Source organism: Camelus ferus, chromosome 2, assembly GCF_009834535.1.
Source record: "Camelus ferus isolate YT-003-E chromosome 2, BCGSAC_Cfer_1.0, whole genome shotgun sequence".
In the NCBI taxonomy this organism is placed as follows: Eukaryota; Metazoa; Chordata; class Mammalia; order Artiodactyla; family Camelidae; genus Camelus; species Camelus ferus.
In genome coordinates this window covers 63,230,434-63,249,428 of record NC_045697.1, presented here as the reverse complement: position 1 = coordinate 63,249,428, position 18,995 = coordinate 63,230,434, and the positions used below count along the sequence as shown (strand labels likewise).

General features: G+C 32.8%; 1 protein-coding gene across 11 annotated transcripts in view; it reads right to left on the bottom strand.

Annotated features, from left to right (window-relative positions):
* Positions 1-18,995, bottom strand: part of CCSER1 (coiled-coil serine rich protein 1) — a 1,107,668-nt gene that overhangs the window by 832,179 nt on the left and 256,494 nt on the right. For all 11 annotated transcript variants that reach the window (XM_032459742.1, XM_032459692.1, XM_032459747.1 and 8 more), the window contains one exon: positions 8,305-8,425. In XM_032459742.1, coding sequence (XP_032315633.1) covers positions 8,305-8,425 — 121 coding nt within the window. The remainder of the gene's footprint in view (positions 1-8,304; positions 8,426-18,995) is intronic.

The window sequence follows — 18,995 nt, the reverse complement described above, 5'->3', positions numbered from 1 at the left end:
TCCACTTGATTAAGCGTTGTTATTTTTCTCTTTCTGCTCCTTAGCGAGTCATAATCTCTGGTCCCTTGTGCAGAACAGTCAAGAAATCCTACTGTAACATTTGCATCTGATCTGGCAATCCTTCTTTGTACAGTGAACACACAAATGCTATTTTTCAGTTGGGTTGGAACAGCCTGATAAGATGACTGAAGTGTTTCAGTTCATCAGTGCAGTACAGTACATTGTACTCTTTATAGTGTGATATTGAAATACAGTGTATCAGATCACTAAAAAAGACTGCTGATGCACCACCATTGTTGTGGAAGTAGCTCTCATGCACAGATAAAAGTCATGGTGCCACCTTCAACTGCCCCTGCTGACATCCTATGGAAGAATTCTGTTTGCCGATAAATGAAATAGTTCATTTCAACTTTTCTATAATGTGGATAATAACATAAATATTTAATAACACCATAAACAAGGCTATACCACCCAATATTAATTTCCTGTTTTTCCCCTTTCATGATAGACTAATAGAAAAAAATCAAAAGCTTTGAAATCTAACATATCTCCACTTATCAGCAGATGACGTAGAGCAAGTTAATTTTATTGAAATCCAGTATCTTTATCAATAAAGTAAGGACAACAGCACCTGCTTTCTAAGGTTGTTTAGGTTTTCAATATATAAATATAAAACGTGTAGAATAATTCTGGGCACAAAAAAGAAAATTAAAAATGACTGATTTAATATCTCTTATAGGAGGAAGTTGGGGGTAAGGATAGTCGAGGAGGTCTATATAAACATGATGTTCTATGGAATTTATGATTTTAGATATTTTCTCAAGTTTACTTATTCGTAACATGTAATTACTTATTTTTCAAAGTTATCTTTTTTCAACTGCTAAATTTGAGTCTCTTTTACAATAAAATCTTTTTCTTAATCTGCTGTGTACTTAGGATAATGATAAATAGTAGGTACTCAAAAATCAAAAATGATTAATTTTTATTTATTTTGGGGATAAAATAAGTTATCTTTAATTTAGCAAGTAGAACCAACCATTATAGTTATCTGATACTGTCAAATTGAAAATAGAGTTAGGTTTGATTTATTCCTAGCCACTGTTAATATTTCAACTTTAACATAGAAAATATTTGAATAATTAATATTTGAAGATGCCACATGAATTCAAACAGTAATTTTCTCATACAGATTGAAAAGATCTCTGAACTAGGAGTTTGAAAACCTGACTCACTTGTCTGGGACATGATAAGGCTGTTTGTATTTCTAAACTGTAGTTCTCTGTAAAACAAACACTGGCAGCACAAACTTCACAGAGACATTCTAAGGAGTGAAAATCTAGGAAAGCATTTTGTAAAATGTGAAGGAGCCTCACTTTGCTTTTTAAAGGAGTCTATAATAAACATTGATGACTATTCTCAAACCTCCAAATTAAAGGATCCCCACAATTGCTGAAAAAAATCAAGGTTCTTTTAGATGAAGTCACTCCCATTCACTACTATAATATTTGAACACCTCTATTATAGTACTTATTAGACAAAAATAAAATTGCCTTATTCTGTGATGTCTCTTACCAGACACTTAAGACGAGTATTTTTTGAGGACAGGTATTTTCCATTAGTCTCTTTTTTGTTTGTTTTTTAATCTCTTGTACTCAACACAAAATTTTATACATTGTAGACACTGGAATATTGTTTGTCGAATTTATACATATATTGTTCAAAATAGTATATTTGTTTATTCATTAGCACTTATATAGTTCATACTAAGTGTCATGCATTATTCTAAGCTTTACAAATATTAACTCATTTAATCCTCCCCAACAATGTTCTGTGTTATTATCATCCCCAGGTTGTACCTGAGGAAACCAAGGCACATATAGATTAAGAAAGTTGTCCCAGATGACCCTTTAAAAAAAGAATAAATTATACTTTCCTTTCAGTTACTTTAGTTACTAAGTGTAGAACTCGACACACTAGACAATCATTTTATTTCATATTCAGTTCTTTTTATAGACTTTTACAACCTAAAAAATATGAATGTCATTAGAAACCAAGAATGTAAAAGATGATTAGCATTTGCAAATCAACAGAATAAATAGAAGAACTTAAGTAACACAATTCTTCACTGTTGATTATCACAATCAATCAGTACCTCTTCATTTGTGCACCTATTTCTCCTCAAATGAGCCAGGAAGAAAACTGTTTCTTTTAATCCTTCTTTCCTACTTAGTACCATTCGTTTTACTAGGTAATTAACACTTTTATTGTTGTTGTTATTTTCTCTGTTTTTATGTTTGTTTGGAATATAACTTTTGTTAAGTCCTTATCAGTAAGGTTAAAGTTCCATGTTTTGTCAAGGAATGAAAAGGCATATATGAATTTAGAGAGATGGTATAAGGTGGAAAAAAAAGGTGCTCTCTTCACCCAGCATATCCATTTAAAATGTCAACATATTTCCAGAGATACCATAATCTAGTGCATCAAAATAAAATTTGTTTTTAATAATATAGAGTTTAGATATTAGATATCACAGAATTAAGCTTAGTATTGTCTCTGTAATTTGGGAATAGAAATGTCTTATTCATGGTTCTGTGTGGATGTAAAAGACATAATGGAGATTTCAAGGATGATATGTACAAAGATAGATTATGGTATAAGAATGGATTTGATAACAGTCAATGGATGTAGTGGGCTTCTTGTCATTGAAATTTTTATATGACTATTTTGTATAAATAATGTAGGTGGATTTACGGCCAAAGAGGTAATGGGACCCAGTGATCTTTAAAACCTCTTCCAATCTGGAGAATCTATTCCAAACAAGATCAGCTGTATTGTGTTATTATTATTATTATTATTTAAGTCAAAGTGTTATATCCATTTCTTTGATTTAAAAATGTTATATTTAGCTAAAGATAATTAAGATACAACAATTAAAACAAGAATGTGATTTTTTTATTTTTTAAACAAAACCAAGTTATAAGAAAAGATTTTTAAAGGGTGTACATCGGAGAGGCCTTAAACTTTTCCAAATTTAACATATGACAGTATTCATTCATTGTAAAACCAAATAAAAAGAGCTGATGGAACTTTCAACTTGTGTTCTTAAGTATCCTCTAAGAATGAAATAGGTTAAGTTTAGCCATTCTTTAAAAACAAGTCATTCTGTACTAAATGATAGCATTGTGCCCTTTCAGAAGCAGCTCAGTGAACCTTCCTCAGGTCAACAAGGTGAAACACTCCAAGGAAGCCTTGAAACTTGGAGTGAATGACTGAAGAGATAGGTAATGCTTTGTTTCCATAAAAGGAAACAATAGATCAAATCTCTTAAGAAGCTTAGATCTCTGTATATAAAATAAAAACAAAATATGGAAGTGGACAAAGAAGTAACAGAATAATTTCTCACTCTACCTTTCATGTCTACATTTCTAAATTTACAATGGCCATAAAACCCCTTCTTTTTATTGAGTTATGATACATAGAAACAGGGCGTCTGCATGTCAACAACATATTTCTAATAAAAACACAAAATAAAATCCATAACCAATCATGGAAGCAGTATTCTTTCATTCTCTTCAGATATTGAATTTTATATACCGTTCATGAGGTGCTCATTTGCACACAGCTGTATTTTGAGAAATGTCCACTTTTGAGTAACATGCTGGGGCCACCGGAACCCCGCCTGCAGCTAGCATCTCCCTCTGATTGCCTGGGACCCAGCCGGGCTTTCCTGGGCTGCAGGAGGTACTCTCATGTGGAGTCGTGGGTGATACCCCAGATTCTGCCTCCAGGGACCCCTAGACCTGCCCCCTACTGTCCAACCGCTGGACGAGGCTCCCAGCACCTGCCATCCTCCTGGCTGTCTCCCCAACTGGTTCTTCCATTACCACCTCCCAAATTAACTGTGCATCTCTCCCCAGTTTTTTTTAGTATGAGGACATATTTTTAATATGAGGATTTTAATAAATGTATAAAGATTCACGCTTATCGCTTTGATCCCAACATTCTACACTGATGGTCAAATATTTGAAAATTGTATATTCTTTTTGCATCAAAGAGATTTTTCTATTTTTTCATAAAACTTATCCTTTTCATGGCATTCTGAACTACCTAGACTGAAAAGTAAAGTAAAATCTACATCTTTGTTTTCTGAATTAAGATAAACTTTAGATACATAAATGAGAGACAAACTCTGACGCAGTCCCACTATAGTGCTCAGAATGTAGGTTTCCTTCCTAGAAGATTCAGGTACTTCCTCCCTATCACTTGCCATGCTGAAAAATTTATACTTCACTCCTAAAAGGAATTCATAATTTCTATTTTTTTCTTATTGAATGTATCTTAAAACTGATACATACATGAGAATATTTTTTTAAATTGTCAAACAGAGACTATTTATTAATCACCAGAATATGACTAAAAGTTGGTAAGATAATAGAAATATGTCAGTCATAAAATTCTTACATTCTAAAATGACATATCAATACAATGGTATAATTAAGACCAATATTCCGGATTTATTTTCATAAATAAATTTATACTGCTATATCAACAAACCTGACTTAGCTTCCAACAATCATATGCTTGACCAAAATCTATACCTTACATTGGAGAAATAGCATCTGTTGTCTTTATACTGTGATTTACCTTTTTATGTGTATTTTTTACCTTTTCACTTAGATTACAACAGCCTCAAAAATACATTATCTTACAAATTCTTTTGTCTGAAAAGTCTTATGTATTCTGGAGCCCATGTACTGAGAAGATGATTGCAGTTCTTCCTAGCAAGATACCTACGGAGTTCTAAATTACAGTTTCCAAGCTTCAAAGACTCAATGGTTTATGAATTCATCATGTGAAACATGTAAAGTTAGAAATAAATATTTACATAAAGAGATAATTCCATTCTGAATTTAAAGGGAATATTAGGTATCCAAAGACAATGTCTCAACTTACTGCATTCTGATAACTCAGTATTATATTGGTGGGTTATTATTTTTCATAAGAAATCCAATATACACAAAATGAATAACACTACACAGGGCTTTGGTAACTCCATTTATAAAAATGTGATATGTTTATTTACCTAATATATTTATTGTAAAAATTTTTTTAATTATATTCTCGACTTCATATTGTGTTTAAGGTATGGCTCTCCAAGATAGATAAAGTAACTCCTATATTAAAAATAAACAAACTTTGGTTATGAAAGCATCAAAAAACAGCCCAAGGCAGGAATTCCTAACCATCAAGTTATACTGCCTCTCAACAGCACAGGTGGATAAAATAATATCGAATAGAATTAAGTAGGTGAAAAATTATTTAAAACGAGAACTGAAGATATACATAATTGTATTTTAAAGTAGTATTTCAACATCCATAGTTTTAATGTAGTTATTTCAGCATCTATATTTTAATATCTATAATAAAGAATTCTGACTTTTAAAACTAATGATGACACTGCCTATATTGAGCAGCCACTGTTTTGACTTCCTAGCATCTGTATCTGCCTTCTTTCACCAACATCACCCCTATTTTGAGTGTGGAATCACTTTTTCCATCTCATCTTCACCCTCTGCTGCAGAGTTTGTCATGTAATCTGATTCCAGCCAATCACATCATCAAATATTCCTGGGTACAGTGAATGCCTCAGCATAGTCATGTCAAACAAGCTAAGCTGGTCAAAGTCAATGACACTCAGATATGGCTTTATTATTTTGATTAAAGGGAAAGAGAAATCATTTATTTCCACTGGATTTGTTGAAAAGATAAAAATTTGTCCCAGTAGCTGCTGAAGACAGTAATGTCACCACTAGAGGAACCTCTTTGAAAATGGAAACTACAGACAAGACAGCAGAACAGAGATGTAGATGGAGAGAATGACCCTCCAGGACATCGTCAGAGTACTAGATTGAATCATACTTGAGGACATTTTTACCTCTACACTTTCAATTACATATTGTTATACAATAACAATCACCACCCTTGATTTTTCTGAAACCAATTTGCATCTGGGCTTTGTTCATTGGCAAACAAGAGTTCTGAATTAATCACTATATCTGAATTTATATTGTGTTCTTGCCATATAGTCACACTTACCATATAATTATCAAAACAGTAGCATGAGACATGGAGGGCATATGTAATTTCCATTTGATATATGACCATCATTTGGATGGCTTCAATAAGATCACAACTGAATATATATATATTAGAATAAGTTTTAAAATATGAGAAGTCTATGCCTTCCTGGTCAGCTCAAATGGTAAGAAAAATATAATAGAGACATTAATCAAGTAATCAATAACTAACTGAATGTGAGATGTGAGGGAAAACATATTGTGATCTTAAGAAAAATAATGGTAGCTCTACATAAATACAGAAATCAGAAGGAATGAAAAACTTGAGGGGTCTAGAGGAGTCATTAATTTGATTTAGACACATTTAGCATAAGATTCTGGTAGGTTATCTAGTTAGATAAGTCTGGTCAAGAATTTAAATATTAAACTTGCATAATAAGAAACTTGAGGAGAAGAATTTATATCTGTAAGTCACCAGTAATGTTGGTAGCTGCAGCTATGGAAGGGGCAACATAACTAACACCTTTACGGATTTTGAGATTTCAGATCTTGTAACAATATTACTTCACATAACATTCACAACGACCCTGTAAATATGGTGATATCACCCCAATTAACAGATGTAGACAAAGAGTTTAAATAAAATGTCTCCAATTTCCATCTGATACGTAGCAGAGGTAAGATTTTAACCAAGGTCTCTCTGACTTAGAAAAACAAAACCAATAACAAAACCTGCACAAATGAATGAATGATTCTGTTGAGGGAGAGTTTAAATAACAAAATAGATTCAGAGAATAAAGGAGAGTATCAGAGTGAATGCAGGATAACAGGAAGAAAAAGGGCAGCCAGTTAACAAATGCTGTCTACTTCAATATATACCTCTAAATAAAAAGAATGGATATTTATAAAGTAGCTAAGACAAGAAAAAAGACATTTTATGCAAGCAAATAGTACTATTCACCAGTTTTAAGCAGTCACTGAAAGATAATTAAGAGAATTTAAGATCCAATTTACAAATATATAAACTCATACATACATTGCAAAAAATGCATTTGAGTTTTCTAATATAATTCAATTGGCATATATGAGATGTAATTTTCCTCCTATTAGACAAAAAATGACTTTCAGAACTTAAAAAATAAGACTATATTAAGAGTAGTTAAATTGTTTTCACTTTTAGATTGTATTAAAACTGAATTACAATCATTACTTTCTGAATTGGCTAGTATTTCTTTTCTCTATAATGAGAATATTAATACGGACTATCTTCATGCAATCAAATATATACATTGCTCCATTTGAATTCAACATTATTGAATGCAACATTAAGGGATTTTCTAATTGATTTCACAGAGTGTATCAGACACTATCATGTTCCAGGAAACTCAGTCTTCAAGAGCTAATTCAGTAGAAAGACATCAAGAAACAAAATATGATACAGTTAACCTAGGGGAAAAATAGTAGGTGCTTCAAAGAAACTCTCACCTGCCAGCAACCCTTGGAGACACCATACATCACCACATCTCCAACCTGAGACCTTCTAGCGGGCATGGCACTGCTTTCACTAGAAAATCAGCAGTAGGTTTTCCCTTTTCATTTACTTAACACATAACTAGAAATAATCCTAGTTTATTTGATATTTCAAGTCCATAGATCATACTTTTGTTATCATGAATTTAATTCTCTTTGGCTCCTGTAAGAAAAAATCTATTATTTTTTCCACATAAGATCAAATTTAAATTTAAATGAAGTTTGATCTGTTTAAATGGAAAAATATGAAAACATTAAATAGTTAAAGTTAAAAATAACTTTCATTCCTTATAAAAGTGCAAACCAACTTAAGGCTAAGAAACTTATATTTAAAATTGATCATATTTTAGACCATTAAAACCCGCAACTATAAGATAAGGAATCTGAGAACAGCACATCCATCACCACAGTATTAAGGAAATAAAGTCCTTCAGTCTACTTACATTACTCAGGTAACAAAATGAAACTTGAATGGCATATAGTTCAAACACACAAAGTCAGAAGGCAGAAGTCACCCACTGAGGCATTAAAGGATAAATCATTTTTTTAAATGCACAAAATTTATTTCTGTTCTCTCAGTATACTAGCATTAATACATTGATTATATGTAACAATTTCTGAGTGATTTCATTCTGATCAGTTATCTAATTATCTAATTAGTTTTATAAAACTCTGAAAAATCAAATGAACAACTTACTGTTTGGAAGGTTCAGGAAATTTTAGTTCTTCTCTTTTCTTCATTTCTATTGTTGGTTCCATAGGAGTGAGAACCACAGCAGCACACGAGACCACAGAGTGGTATGAATCCTCCCGGCAAACTGTTTTATTAGAAAGAAATGATTGTAAACGTCAGAATTATTTCTCGACTATTCTCACTTTCTCTTTTTCATTTTTCAGTAAAATGAAAGAGGTAATTCAACTGAAATATTATCATTAAATTATCTTTAAGTATCATTTTCTACTCTGTCTCTCCAATCCGTAGTTGTACGACCTTAGGCACTTTTTCTTCTCTTTTTTTAAGCCACAGAGTGGAAAAGGTGTTGCCAATATTTTACAATCCTTCATTTTAAAAAAGCTTTTCACTGAAGAATAAGAAGTGCACAAATTATACACTGCTAATCTTTGCAACATAAACACACCTATTTAATTAGCATCAAGATTAATAAACCAACACCCTAACATGCTCTGAAATATCCCTTCCTTATCACTACTATAGCTTCCAAACACAGCCATTATTATTACTTATATAACCATAGATTAGTTTTACCTATTTCTGAACTTTATATAAATGAGTTCATACTCTTCTGTGTGTGAACTATTTCATGTGTGGCTGACTTCATTCAACAGACATCTGTAAAACTCATTCATGTGCAGCAGTAGTTCGTTCTCATAGCTGTGGAGCTCTCCACTGAATAAATACAGCACGATATATTTGTACATTTTATTGGTGATGGACACTTGTATTGTTTCTGGTCTGAAGCTATGTCAAAATGTCTATAAAACTTCTTGTATTTTTGTGTGTGTGTGTATGCACAAATAGATTCATATTGCAAAAGTATCTAGAGCCTGTAACTGCTCATAGGGTATGCTCTACACTTTGGGTTCAGCTTTAGAGATACTTCCAAACAGTCTTCTGAATTGATCGTTCTAATTTTTATTCCCCCAGTTTCAGTTGCTCCACGTCTATACTAACACTTGATTTTTGTCAGTTTTTTAAAATTTTAATATTTTGTTAATTTTCTATTGCTGTGTAACAAATTTGCACAAATCTAGTAGCTTAAAACAACACTCATTTATCATCTCACAGTTCTGCAGGTTAGAGGTTCATGTTGGCTCAACTGGGTCTGAGTCTGACTAGGGTCTCATAACAATGTCAGTTTGACAGTGAGCCTGTACTCTCATCTAGAGTCTCTGGGGGAAAAAGCAATGCCCAAGCTCATTTAGGCTGTTAGCAAAATATAATTCCTTATGGTAAGTAGGCCTCAGGTCTCTTTTACCTTGCATGTTGTTGGCCAGAGACTACTCTCAGGTCCTAGAAGCAACTCACGGGTCAATGGCCAATGGCCTGTCCATCTCAGTAATGGAAAATATCCCTCACATTGAAGCCCTCTCATGCTTCAAATCTCTCATTTCTTCTTCTGCTAACAGTGGAGAAAAAAATTCTCTGCTTTTAAAGGGCTCATGTGATTAGGTTATGCCCATGCAGAGTATCTCCTTTTGATTAACTGAAAGTCAACTGGTTAGTAACCTTAATTACATCTGTAAATTCCCTTTTTCCATGTAAGATAACTTAATTACAGTAGTGATGTTGTATCATCTCCCCAGTAGAAGGAACTATATGAGGGCTAGGGTCATGTGTCATCTTAGAATTCTGCCTACCACGGCTATCCCTATAAGTGTATAGTGTTATCAAGTTGTAGCTTTGATTAATAGTTTTCCTAATAATTAATAAAACTGAGTTTGTATATATATATTCAATCTTCCTACATGGTTCTGATATGCACAAATTTTAGTTAGGTTTAGTTAAAGAACAACAAATACCCCCCAAAATATGGCTCAAATTTCAGTTGGCAAGTTAGCATGGCATATCAACTGTGAGAAATTATATAAAGTACAAAAGTACTTCTTCACTGTATCTTCAGTCCACAAGTCAATACACAAATAAGAGATGCAAATCAAGATAGGTCACACACACACACACTGCTTCTTTCAAAGTATGTCAACAATTGGTCACTATGCATCTGTTACTCAGATTAAGGACAGACATCAAAGTATATAGATGCATTGCTTCTTTCTCTCCCAATGATAAACTCATGCGAAATTTTACAAAAATGAATACTATAAGGAAGGAATTTGCCAATATGAATGAAAGTGCAGTAAAGAAACAAAAAATGATAGTGCTGGAAGTGGTATTTGAGTTGATTATAAATGAATGGCCAATAATCAGTGATCTAAGTACTCATTTCAAGAACCATGACAGGGACAACAATGTAGAAACAGTCAAACACTGAGGATGACAGCACACATTAATGAAAGAGAGGACAAAAATACAACAGGAGCACACAAGTCAGTGAAGAAGTATGGAGCCACCATCTCAGAAAGAGGTGTAAGAAATTATCCCAATGTTCTTCAATTTTCCCCTAAAAATATTGCTGTTATTAATCTGTTCAGCACTAGAGTCTGCAAATAAAATAGATGACCATTGAAAGCAGAGCTGAATTTAAATCAATCTTGTGGCACTCAAGAGGCAAAGATTACTGTCCAGTATGTGTCAAGGAGAAGCACTAATTTCCTCATCATCTCTTCCAATGTCATCAAACAGATTTTATTTCTTTCTCTTTTTTAAAAAGTTTGTCTCTACTTATCCTTGGCATGAGCTTTGAATCTAAACCAAATAATTCTATCATACTGGGAGAAGAAAAAACTATTATATTTTAAATTTCCACTGTTGTCTTAAACAATGCTAGTGATGAAATCGACGTACAGTTACTGACTCATTCCTCTGGGATAACATTCACTTATTCAATAAATATTTAGTGAACTACTTGGTATGTTACAAGAAATATACTTAGGGGTAGGATTCAACTGTGAGCAAGACAGAAAAGTCTTCCCTTTCCCCAATTTTAATGAAGTTTTAATTTCTTCTAGAGATATTTTCAAGTAATAGGGTAATAAACTTCAGATCAGAGGAAAAGTTACCTGGATCTCTATGAGGGAAACAGAGCTGAGTTATTTTAAAATGGAAAAGAGCAAGTAAAGAAAAGGCTCTAAGTAAACAAGAATATTTTTCAAAACTAGGGAGCATTTGTTTGCTTAAGGTAATATGAGTATCAATACTTAATTTTTATGATCTAGAGGTTGGAACACTTGAAATTGAACTCAAAGACACTGAAGTTAAAAAAAAGAATAATTAAGTCAATAAGAAAATAAGCCCCATTAATTGTTGTATGATGAAAGTAAAAATTAATAAACCTATCTAAAGATGGATGGTTGGGAGTTTCATTTAAATGACTGAGTTTTTATATCTACTTGAAATTAAATTACATTAAAGTTTTAATGCTTTTAAATTTCATTTATCACAAGATACAAGAATTTGTGTAATAAATGCAAGGTAGGCAAACAGAGAAGTCACAACATGAATGGGATAATAAAAGGGTACTACAGATTTTTCAAAACAAAGAATATGCCTAGGCTGTCCTTTCTGAAACAGAAAAAAAAAAAAAAAAGAACTAAAAGAAACCTTAGTAATATGTCTCTGAGAAGAGAAAGGATTTCTGAGGGTAAATAGATTAGTAGATAGTCATGTGACCACTATATATATATATATATATATATATATACACACACACACACACACACATATATATATAATATTTATTTAATATCTCAGATAAAATACTGTATTTTATATTTAAAACAGGAGACATTAAAATATTTCTGATATAAATACTGAATCATTGTTAGACTCTAAAAGGAAATTACACTGTAAGATCAATGGAAACAAATAAATAAAATGAAAATCAAAATTAGCCAACACAAGTCTCTACCTCACCACTTCATTAATAAGTCAACAAGTACATTTTCAAACATGTTAGAGATTCAAGATGAAAACAATATACAATTTTTATGAAATAGTACTGTACATATTTTTTCACTTTTGTTAGATTAAGTAGACAAATTTTACAAAAAGTGCTAAAGTAAGATACGGTTTGCTAATTATGTTGAACTTTGTGAAAGAATGCAAATCTCTTTCACAACTGAGAAATATTGCTTATATACTACACCATTTTAAAGGTAAATGTATAAAAATTACAAGAATTAAAATTTGGGTTATTTGACAACAGATGATATCATTTTCTTCTCTACAGCTTTTAGTGTTTTGCAAATTTCTTATAGTGATCTTTTACTTTCATAAACAGGAAAAATAAAAAGTTTTAAAATATAGTCATGAAAACAGAGTAGATGAACAGATGTGAGAAATACTGATGTTGGCCTCAAAACAATGTAACTTCTAGAAATTTCTTGAAGAAAACTATCTTTCTAATTTAATTATATCAAATTTAATTTCATTTTCTTAATGCCTCCCCCTTCTCCCTTTCCCTACCCTCTACCCCAAAGAAAAATCACTTTTTCAGAAGGAATTGTAAGTGGCTAGCCCAGTTGATTATTCTAAAATTGTTAAAGGGACGATACTTATTTCATGGATTCCTCTCAAATCCATCTATTTACTACCAGGGGTTTTTGATTTTTAATCTCAATGATTGAATTATAGTGGCATGCTTAGGTACTGTCAAAATTATCGGAACCCTGATTTGACATAAAGATGATTTCTCTGCTTTCCAAATCACATCAAGTACAAATGGTTCACTATTTAGACTTAACTCTTACGATAGGAAAAACTGGCTTTCAGAGAAAGCAGAGAAGAAAACAAACAAATTCCCAAGTTTTAATTACATTATTTAATTGTATTTATAAAGTTAGCTTTAAAAATGTATGAACAAATTTACTGACTTCTAAATTTAATGAAGGTAAATTTATGGAAAAGCAGACAATTATTTTATAATGTAACTTAAAAAACATGAGCCAGGGTCAAGGCATTGTATATTCAAGTAGGTTTCCAGCCTCCATGAGTTGAAAAAAAATCAGTACACTTCACTATTTCTTCTAACCAAAGATGCAAATAATAATTTGAGGCACCAACCTACAAATTTATATGCTAAATTTGCTCTTCTGTGAAAAGAACTGTTGTTGTAAATAAATTGCATGAAGCGCAGACAATCCCATCATAGTCTTCTGTTACTTGGGAATGTCGAGGAAGGCTGACTGAAAAATTAAAGTCCCCATTTCTTTCTAGACAGATAGAGCCTTTTTGCCAAGATTGGGGTCACTAATCAGGGCATTCTGAGAAGGTTACATGTAGAACTTCCAGAACTTCATCCAGAGGAAGTCAGTTGTCAGCAACCATCAATCAATATGAAAAGAATGATTCAGACAGACATGAAACACTGACAGTTGATATGAGATTATACAACAGTGGTTTTAAAATGAAGGGAAATGTTTGAGAGTCACAAGAATTATTTATCCTAAGGTTTTGTTCTAAGCACTACCTTCATTTATTTCTAGGTAATTAAAGTATATGAACACCAAAAATGATCAAACCTATGGGACTCCTAAGTCCAAAACCTGCAAAAGTTGGTACAGTCGTAGATTTAAGATTGAGTATTCTGACTTTGCCATGTAACCTTTTCTCACACCACAAAGCATATGCTATTACATGAAATGACTCTCTATTATTACCGTATTCTACAAAATGTTTCTTTCACACCCATAATAACTAAGATGCAAAACCTAAACGGTGAAATTGTAAATTGCTCTCCAGTTGTATGTATCAAAATCATGTTATTTATTTACTAAATTTCTATCTCATTTGGTCTTTTAATTTATAAAATCAATTTTAAAGCACTAAGAAAGCAATATATTTTAATAAATGTTCACAAAAATGCCAAAGATTTATTAGAAGAGACATTTTTTTCTTTCATGCAAAATTAAAACATTCAAATTATTGAAGGTGCTTAGAGCAGTTAACTTATAAATATCATTTATAAGTACATTTGAAGGTGCCACTCTAATTCATCAGAGTAGTTTATTATTAATGTGCAAATTGTAAGCTTAAAAGAAAAGTATTTGCTTTTTTACGTGAAAGAGTTCTCTTTTCTATTTTTCCTTCCAAATATCCAGGATCCATATATTTACTATGTAACAATCCACTGGTAAAGCTTAACCCAGTGAAAGAGTAATGCTTTTTAAACAAATGTTTAAAGAACATTATGTGCTGGCATGGTTCCATGTATTAACGTGCATTTATACTTACAGTGTTGTCTTTATTTCTCAGAAAAATTCTACACGGTAAGTACTATTATTATCCCTGTTGGAGCACTGTTCAAGGTCACACGGCTTGGGAGGAACAAAACCAGATTTTAATCAGTTTGCCTCCAGACCCTATAACACTGATGATACTTCATGTTGATTCTCATTTAAATACAACGTATCAAGTGTTCTGAAGTAATAAATTTAATAGTTGAGCTTTTTCAGTAATAGTCTTATATCTGAATTCTTTATCCTAAAAAGGTATGTAATCATTAATCAATTTATCTCCTAACATAACTTTGACTCATCACACAAATGCTCCTAATCCCAAACTCTGTTCTTCAAAATGACTGACAACAATTGTTTTACTATTGCTCCATTGGAGAATGAGTGTCAAGGATCAAGGTGAAACCTGCTATCAGTTACATTTGTCTATGGCAAAGAAAAATATATGATTTAGAAAAATATATTTTTCAAATTTATTTTTAATCAGTTGCTATTAATTTTTCTTGCCCAGCACTGTTATAGGGGCTTGAAATACACTAGTAAACTTAAATGATAAAAATAAATGCTTTGTAGAATAGACATCTTCTAATAGAATCTATTTGCAAGTCAAATTTACCTCTCTGCAATTTTTTCTTACCAGTAAAATACGAATAAAAACAATATCTTCTTAGGTTGTTCTGAGCATTTAATTAATTACTACATGTGAAGTGCTTAGGATAATGCTGGAGAAATAGTAAAGAAGTTTTTAGACGTTACCACATATTACTATTTACAACTACCTTTGATTTTTTTGATATATTATACTCCAGTTATTCAATCAAACACTGCTGTAGATGTGCTGGGAAGACATTTTGTAGTTATGATAACAGTTCATTACCGTTGACTTTAAGTAAGGGAGATTATGGATAATCTGGGTGAGACTTATTCAATGAGTTCAAAAGCCTTAAGAGCAGTTGAGGCTTCTTGATGAAGATAAAAATTCTGCCCTTGTCAAAATGTCCAGCCTGCCCTTCCTGATGCTGTGCATTCCAGATCTGGGGCTTGCCCAGCCAGTCCCCACAATCACATAAGCCAATCTGCTGGTTCTAGTTCTCTGGTTGATAACTGTACAGGGCAACAATGACATTTTTGGGAAAGGCTACAGCTCAGGTGCAGAGTGAGTGCTTAGCACACATGAGGTCCTGGGTTCAACCCCCAGTACCTTCATTAAAAAACAGTAAAATATAGACAAATAAAAATAAATAAACAATGACATTTTGGTGTTACATTCCAGTTTTGGTGAACCTCTAAATATTTCCTTTGAATTAGTGTCCTTGATTCATTCCTTATAAAGGGCTCATCTGATGAAATAATATTAGTCCAGAATTGAAAGAGGAATTGTAAAATAAGCAGATAAAATATAAGTCATTGCATCATGACTACAAATAAACCCACATTCAGCAAAAGCAGTCCTACATAGTCATTACATTAGTGGCATTCACTGAGCTAGACCATGTCCAGGCATTGTAACAGGTACAGCAAAGGTTTTACCGTGGTGTAATTTTGTGTAGTGGGAAAACAACACCATACAGGAAGTGCTATCATGGAGGCCAGCTAGGGAAGTAATCATCAGGACTGGAACAGAAGGACTGCTACTATCTTGTTCACACCTGTTACTTAGTACTTGTCATATATAACTTACTTACATACTATTCATAGATAATATGAGGAAACAATAAATATTTGCCTAGTGAATGAGAGTGAAGAAAAATGAACTAAGTGAGGCATTAGGGGAAAGAGAAGATGCTAGCCAAGCACAGAAAAGAGTGCTAAAAGGCAATGACATATGAGAAAAGTTACATATCTTGAGAAATTCAAATAATTCCACATGACTGGGGCCATAGACAAGACATGGGAAGTTGAAGAACAGAGATACAGATTATTGCCAATACCTTAAGGGCCTTCTAAGCAATTCTAAAACATTAGTTTTTGATTCTGAAGTTAACGAGGATGTGCTAACCAATCATTTAACAAAGACACAACTTGATTAGCTTTATATTTCCTACAAGCAGCTTGGGCAATGTCTAAGTACAGGAACAAGGTTAGGTGAGACCATTAACAATGCTACTGAAATAAATGGAGTGGGAAATGGTGAAGACTTTCTGTCATTGGAAGTGGTAGCCCAGTGGAAAGGAGGGGAAACAGTAAGAGTGCAGAGTATTCAGAAATGTTAACACTTTTATTTCAAATACATAATTACAGTTTATATTTACTTGCTTTCTTTATTAACATGAAAGACAATTCTCAGTATACTACAAAAACAGAAAATACAGTAAAAGTATGAATGGATAAGAAAAAAGAATTTGCAAAAGCAGTAAGTGAAGACTTCCAAATTAATTCAGAGGTAACTTAAAAAGTAGTTAAAAATTTAAAAATACATTGCACAATCATATTGTGTAAGGATAACATCATTGGGATATTTTAAAAGATGTTAATAAGTTGTATAGAAATTATTAATATATGAAATAAAAACTGACTAGAGAAAAAATGGAAATGGAAACAGACAAAAATAACTATATCCTGGAAACATTAGACAAAACTATAAACGTAAAAAAATCATTAAATTTAGTCAGGCTTATCTCACATTATCCAAATTCTGGTACTTTTGTTGTTGAGTACAATAGTAACCTTTCATCTTGTGACACATATTTGGACAGTTATCAGGTTTATTATAAAATTTTGTTCCTAGAAATTGAATCTTTTTAACCAGTTTAATATCAATTTATTTCTTGCCTCGGCTTTTGAACAGTTATTTTCACAAATCTTTACATCGTACAAATATTTTCCAGAATGAAATTGAAATCTTATGAGTGATAGAGGAAAACAGAACAATGTAAAAATGTGAATTCAGTATGTAAGGGTACCTATTTTATTACTACAACCCAAGCACTGGAGTGTTTGAGGCAGACAATAATGTATCCTTGACACATCGAATGCAAGCTGATATAGCCAACGGGTTTCTTGAATGTTGAACATGGAATAAGCATGTATAAATCCCTCCTGACCCCCTCTTCTCTACTGATTGCAGAGGAATAAATTTATGGATAGTGTTATTTTACTTTATTAAACAGAAAAACATCTAATGGCTGTTATATGTGAAAATGTATTCCCCCCCAAAAATTCATGTGGAGATCCTAATCCCCACTACCTCAGAATTTAACTGTATATGGCGAAAGGGTCTTTAAAGAGGTAATTAGATTAAAATGAGGTCATCAGTGTGGATCCTAATCCCATATTACATGTACCCTTATAAGAAGAGATTGGGACACAGACGCACCCAGAGGGAAGATCAAGTGTAGACAAGAGAGGTGACGGCCATCTACAAACCAAAGAGAGGGGTCTCAGAAAAAGTCAAACCTGTGGATACCCTGAACCCAAACTTCTAGCCTCCAGGACTGTGAGAATGTAAGTTTCCATTAAGCCACCCAGTCTGTGGTGCTTGGTTATGGCAGCACTTCCAGACTACACAATGGCCATTTTAGGGAAAGGACTAAAGAATTATTTGCACTAATATCAATAATTAAATGAACTATAAATAAATAAAAGGAGCTTCAGTTTGAACTCCCACCTAATGACTGAATCTATATGGCTCCCACTACTGTCCTCTTCCATTTCAAATTCTCTGATGTGTCCATTCAGGCCATTCAGCTCATGCTTCAACAACTTTAATGTTGAGGAGTTTATTACCTTGTCATTCTAGCTGCCTTCTTCCAACTGTGATCAAGATTGTTAGATTATTTAAAAATAAATTGTATGGAGTTTGTGTGTGTGTGAACATATATGCATGCTATATATAACACATATAGTACATAGATACATTATATCCACATAAACATATATAACATGGAGAACATACAAGAAAGAATAAAGACATAGACAACTATTACTGCTTCTCAGATAAAAGTATTAAAAAGTTTATCAGCATTTCTTCATCTGTACAGCCACCATTTAGAGTGTAAGACCCTAGGTTAGGTATTTTCCAGGCTTCCACAGAAGGCTATATATAGGAACAATAGTAGCACTAGAGGTCTGTGAAGTTTGTCATCAGTGGCACACTACTGCTTCTGAGTAATTAAAGTAGAAGGTATGTACTGTGTTCATTAAATTATCCATGCTAAACTTTGCAGGGCTGTTAATATACATTGTACAAGATTGGCTTTTCCAAAGATGGCCACATCAACATATATCCCATCCTGTTTTGTGCCTTCTGTCCAGCTCTCTCTGGGGACACTTACTGTTGGGACCCAGAGGCCATGCTGTGAGGAATCTAAGTCCACATGGATGTTCTGGCTCATAGTTCCATCTAAGCCCCCAGTTGACATCCATCAACAATCACTGAGCGTTTGAGTGAAAGGGCATTTATTTTAGCTGAAGTCTTGAATACCACACAGCAGAGGAAAGCTCTCTGCTGTACCCGGCCTGAATTCCTGACCCCCTCAAAATCATGAATGATGAATGATATTTGCTGTTTTAAGC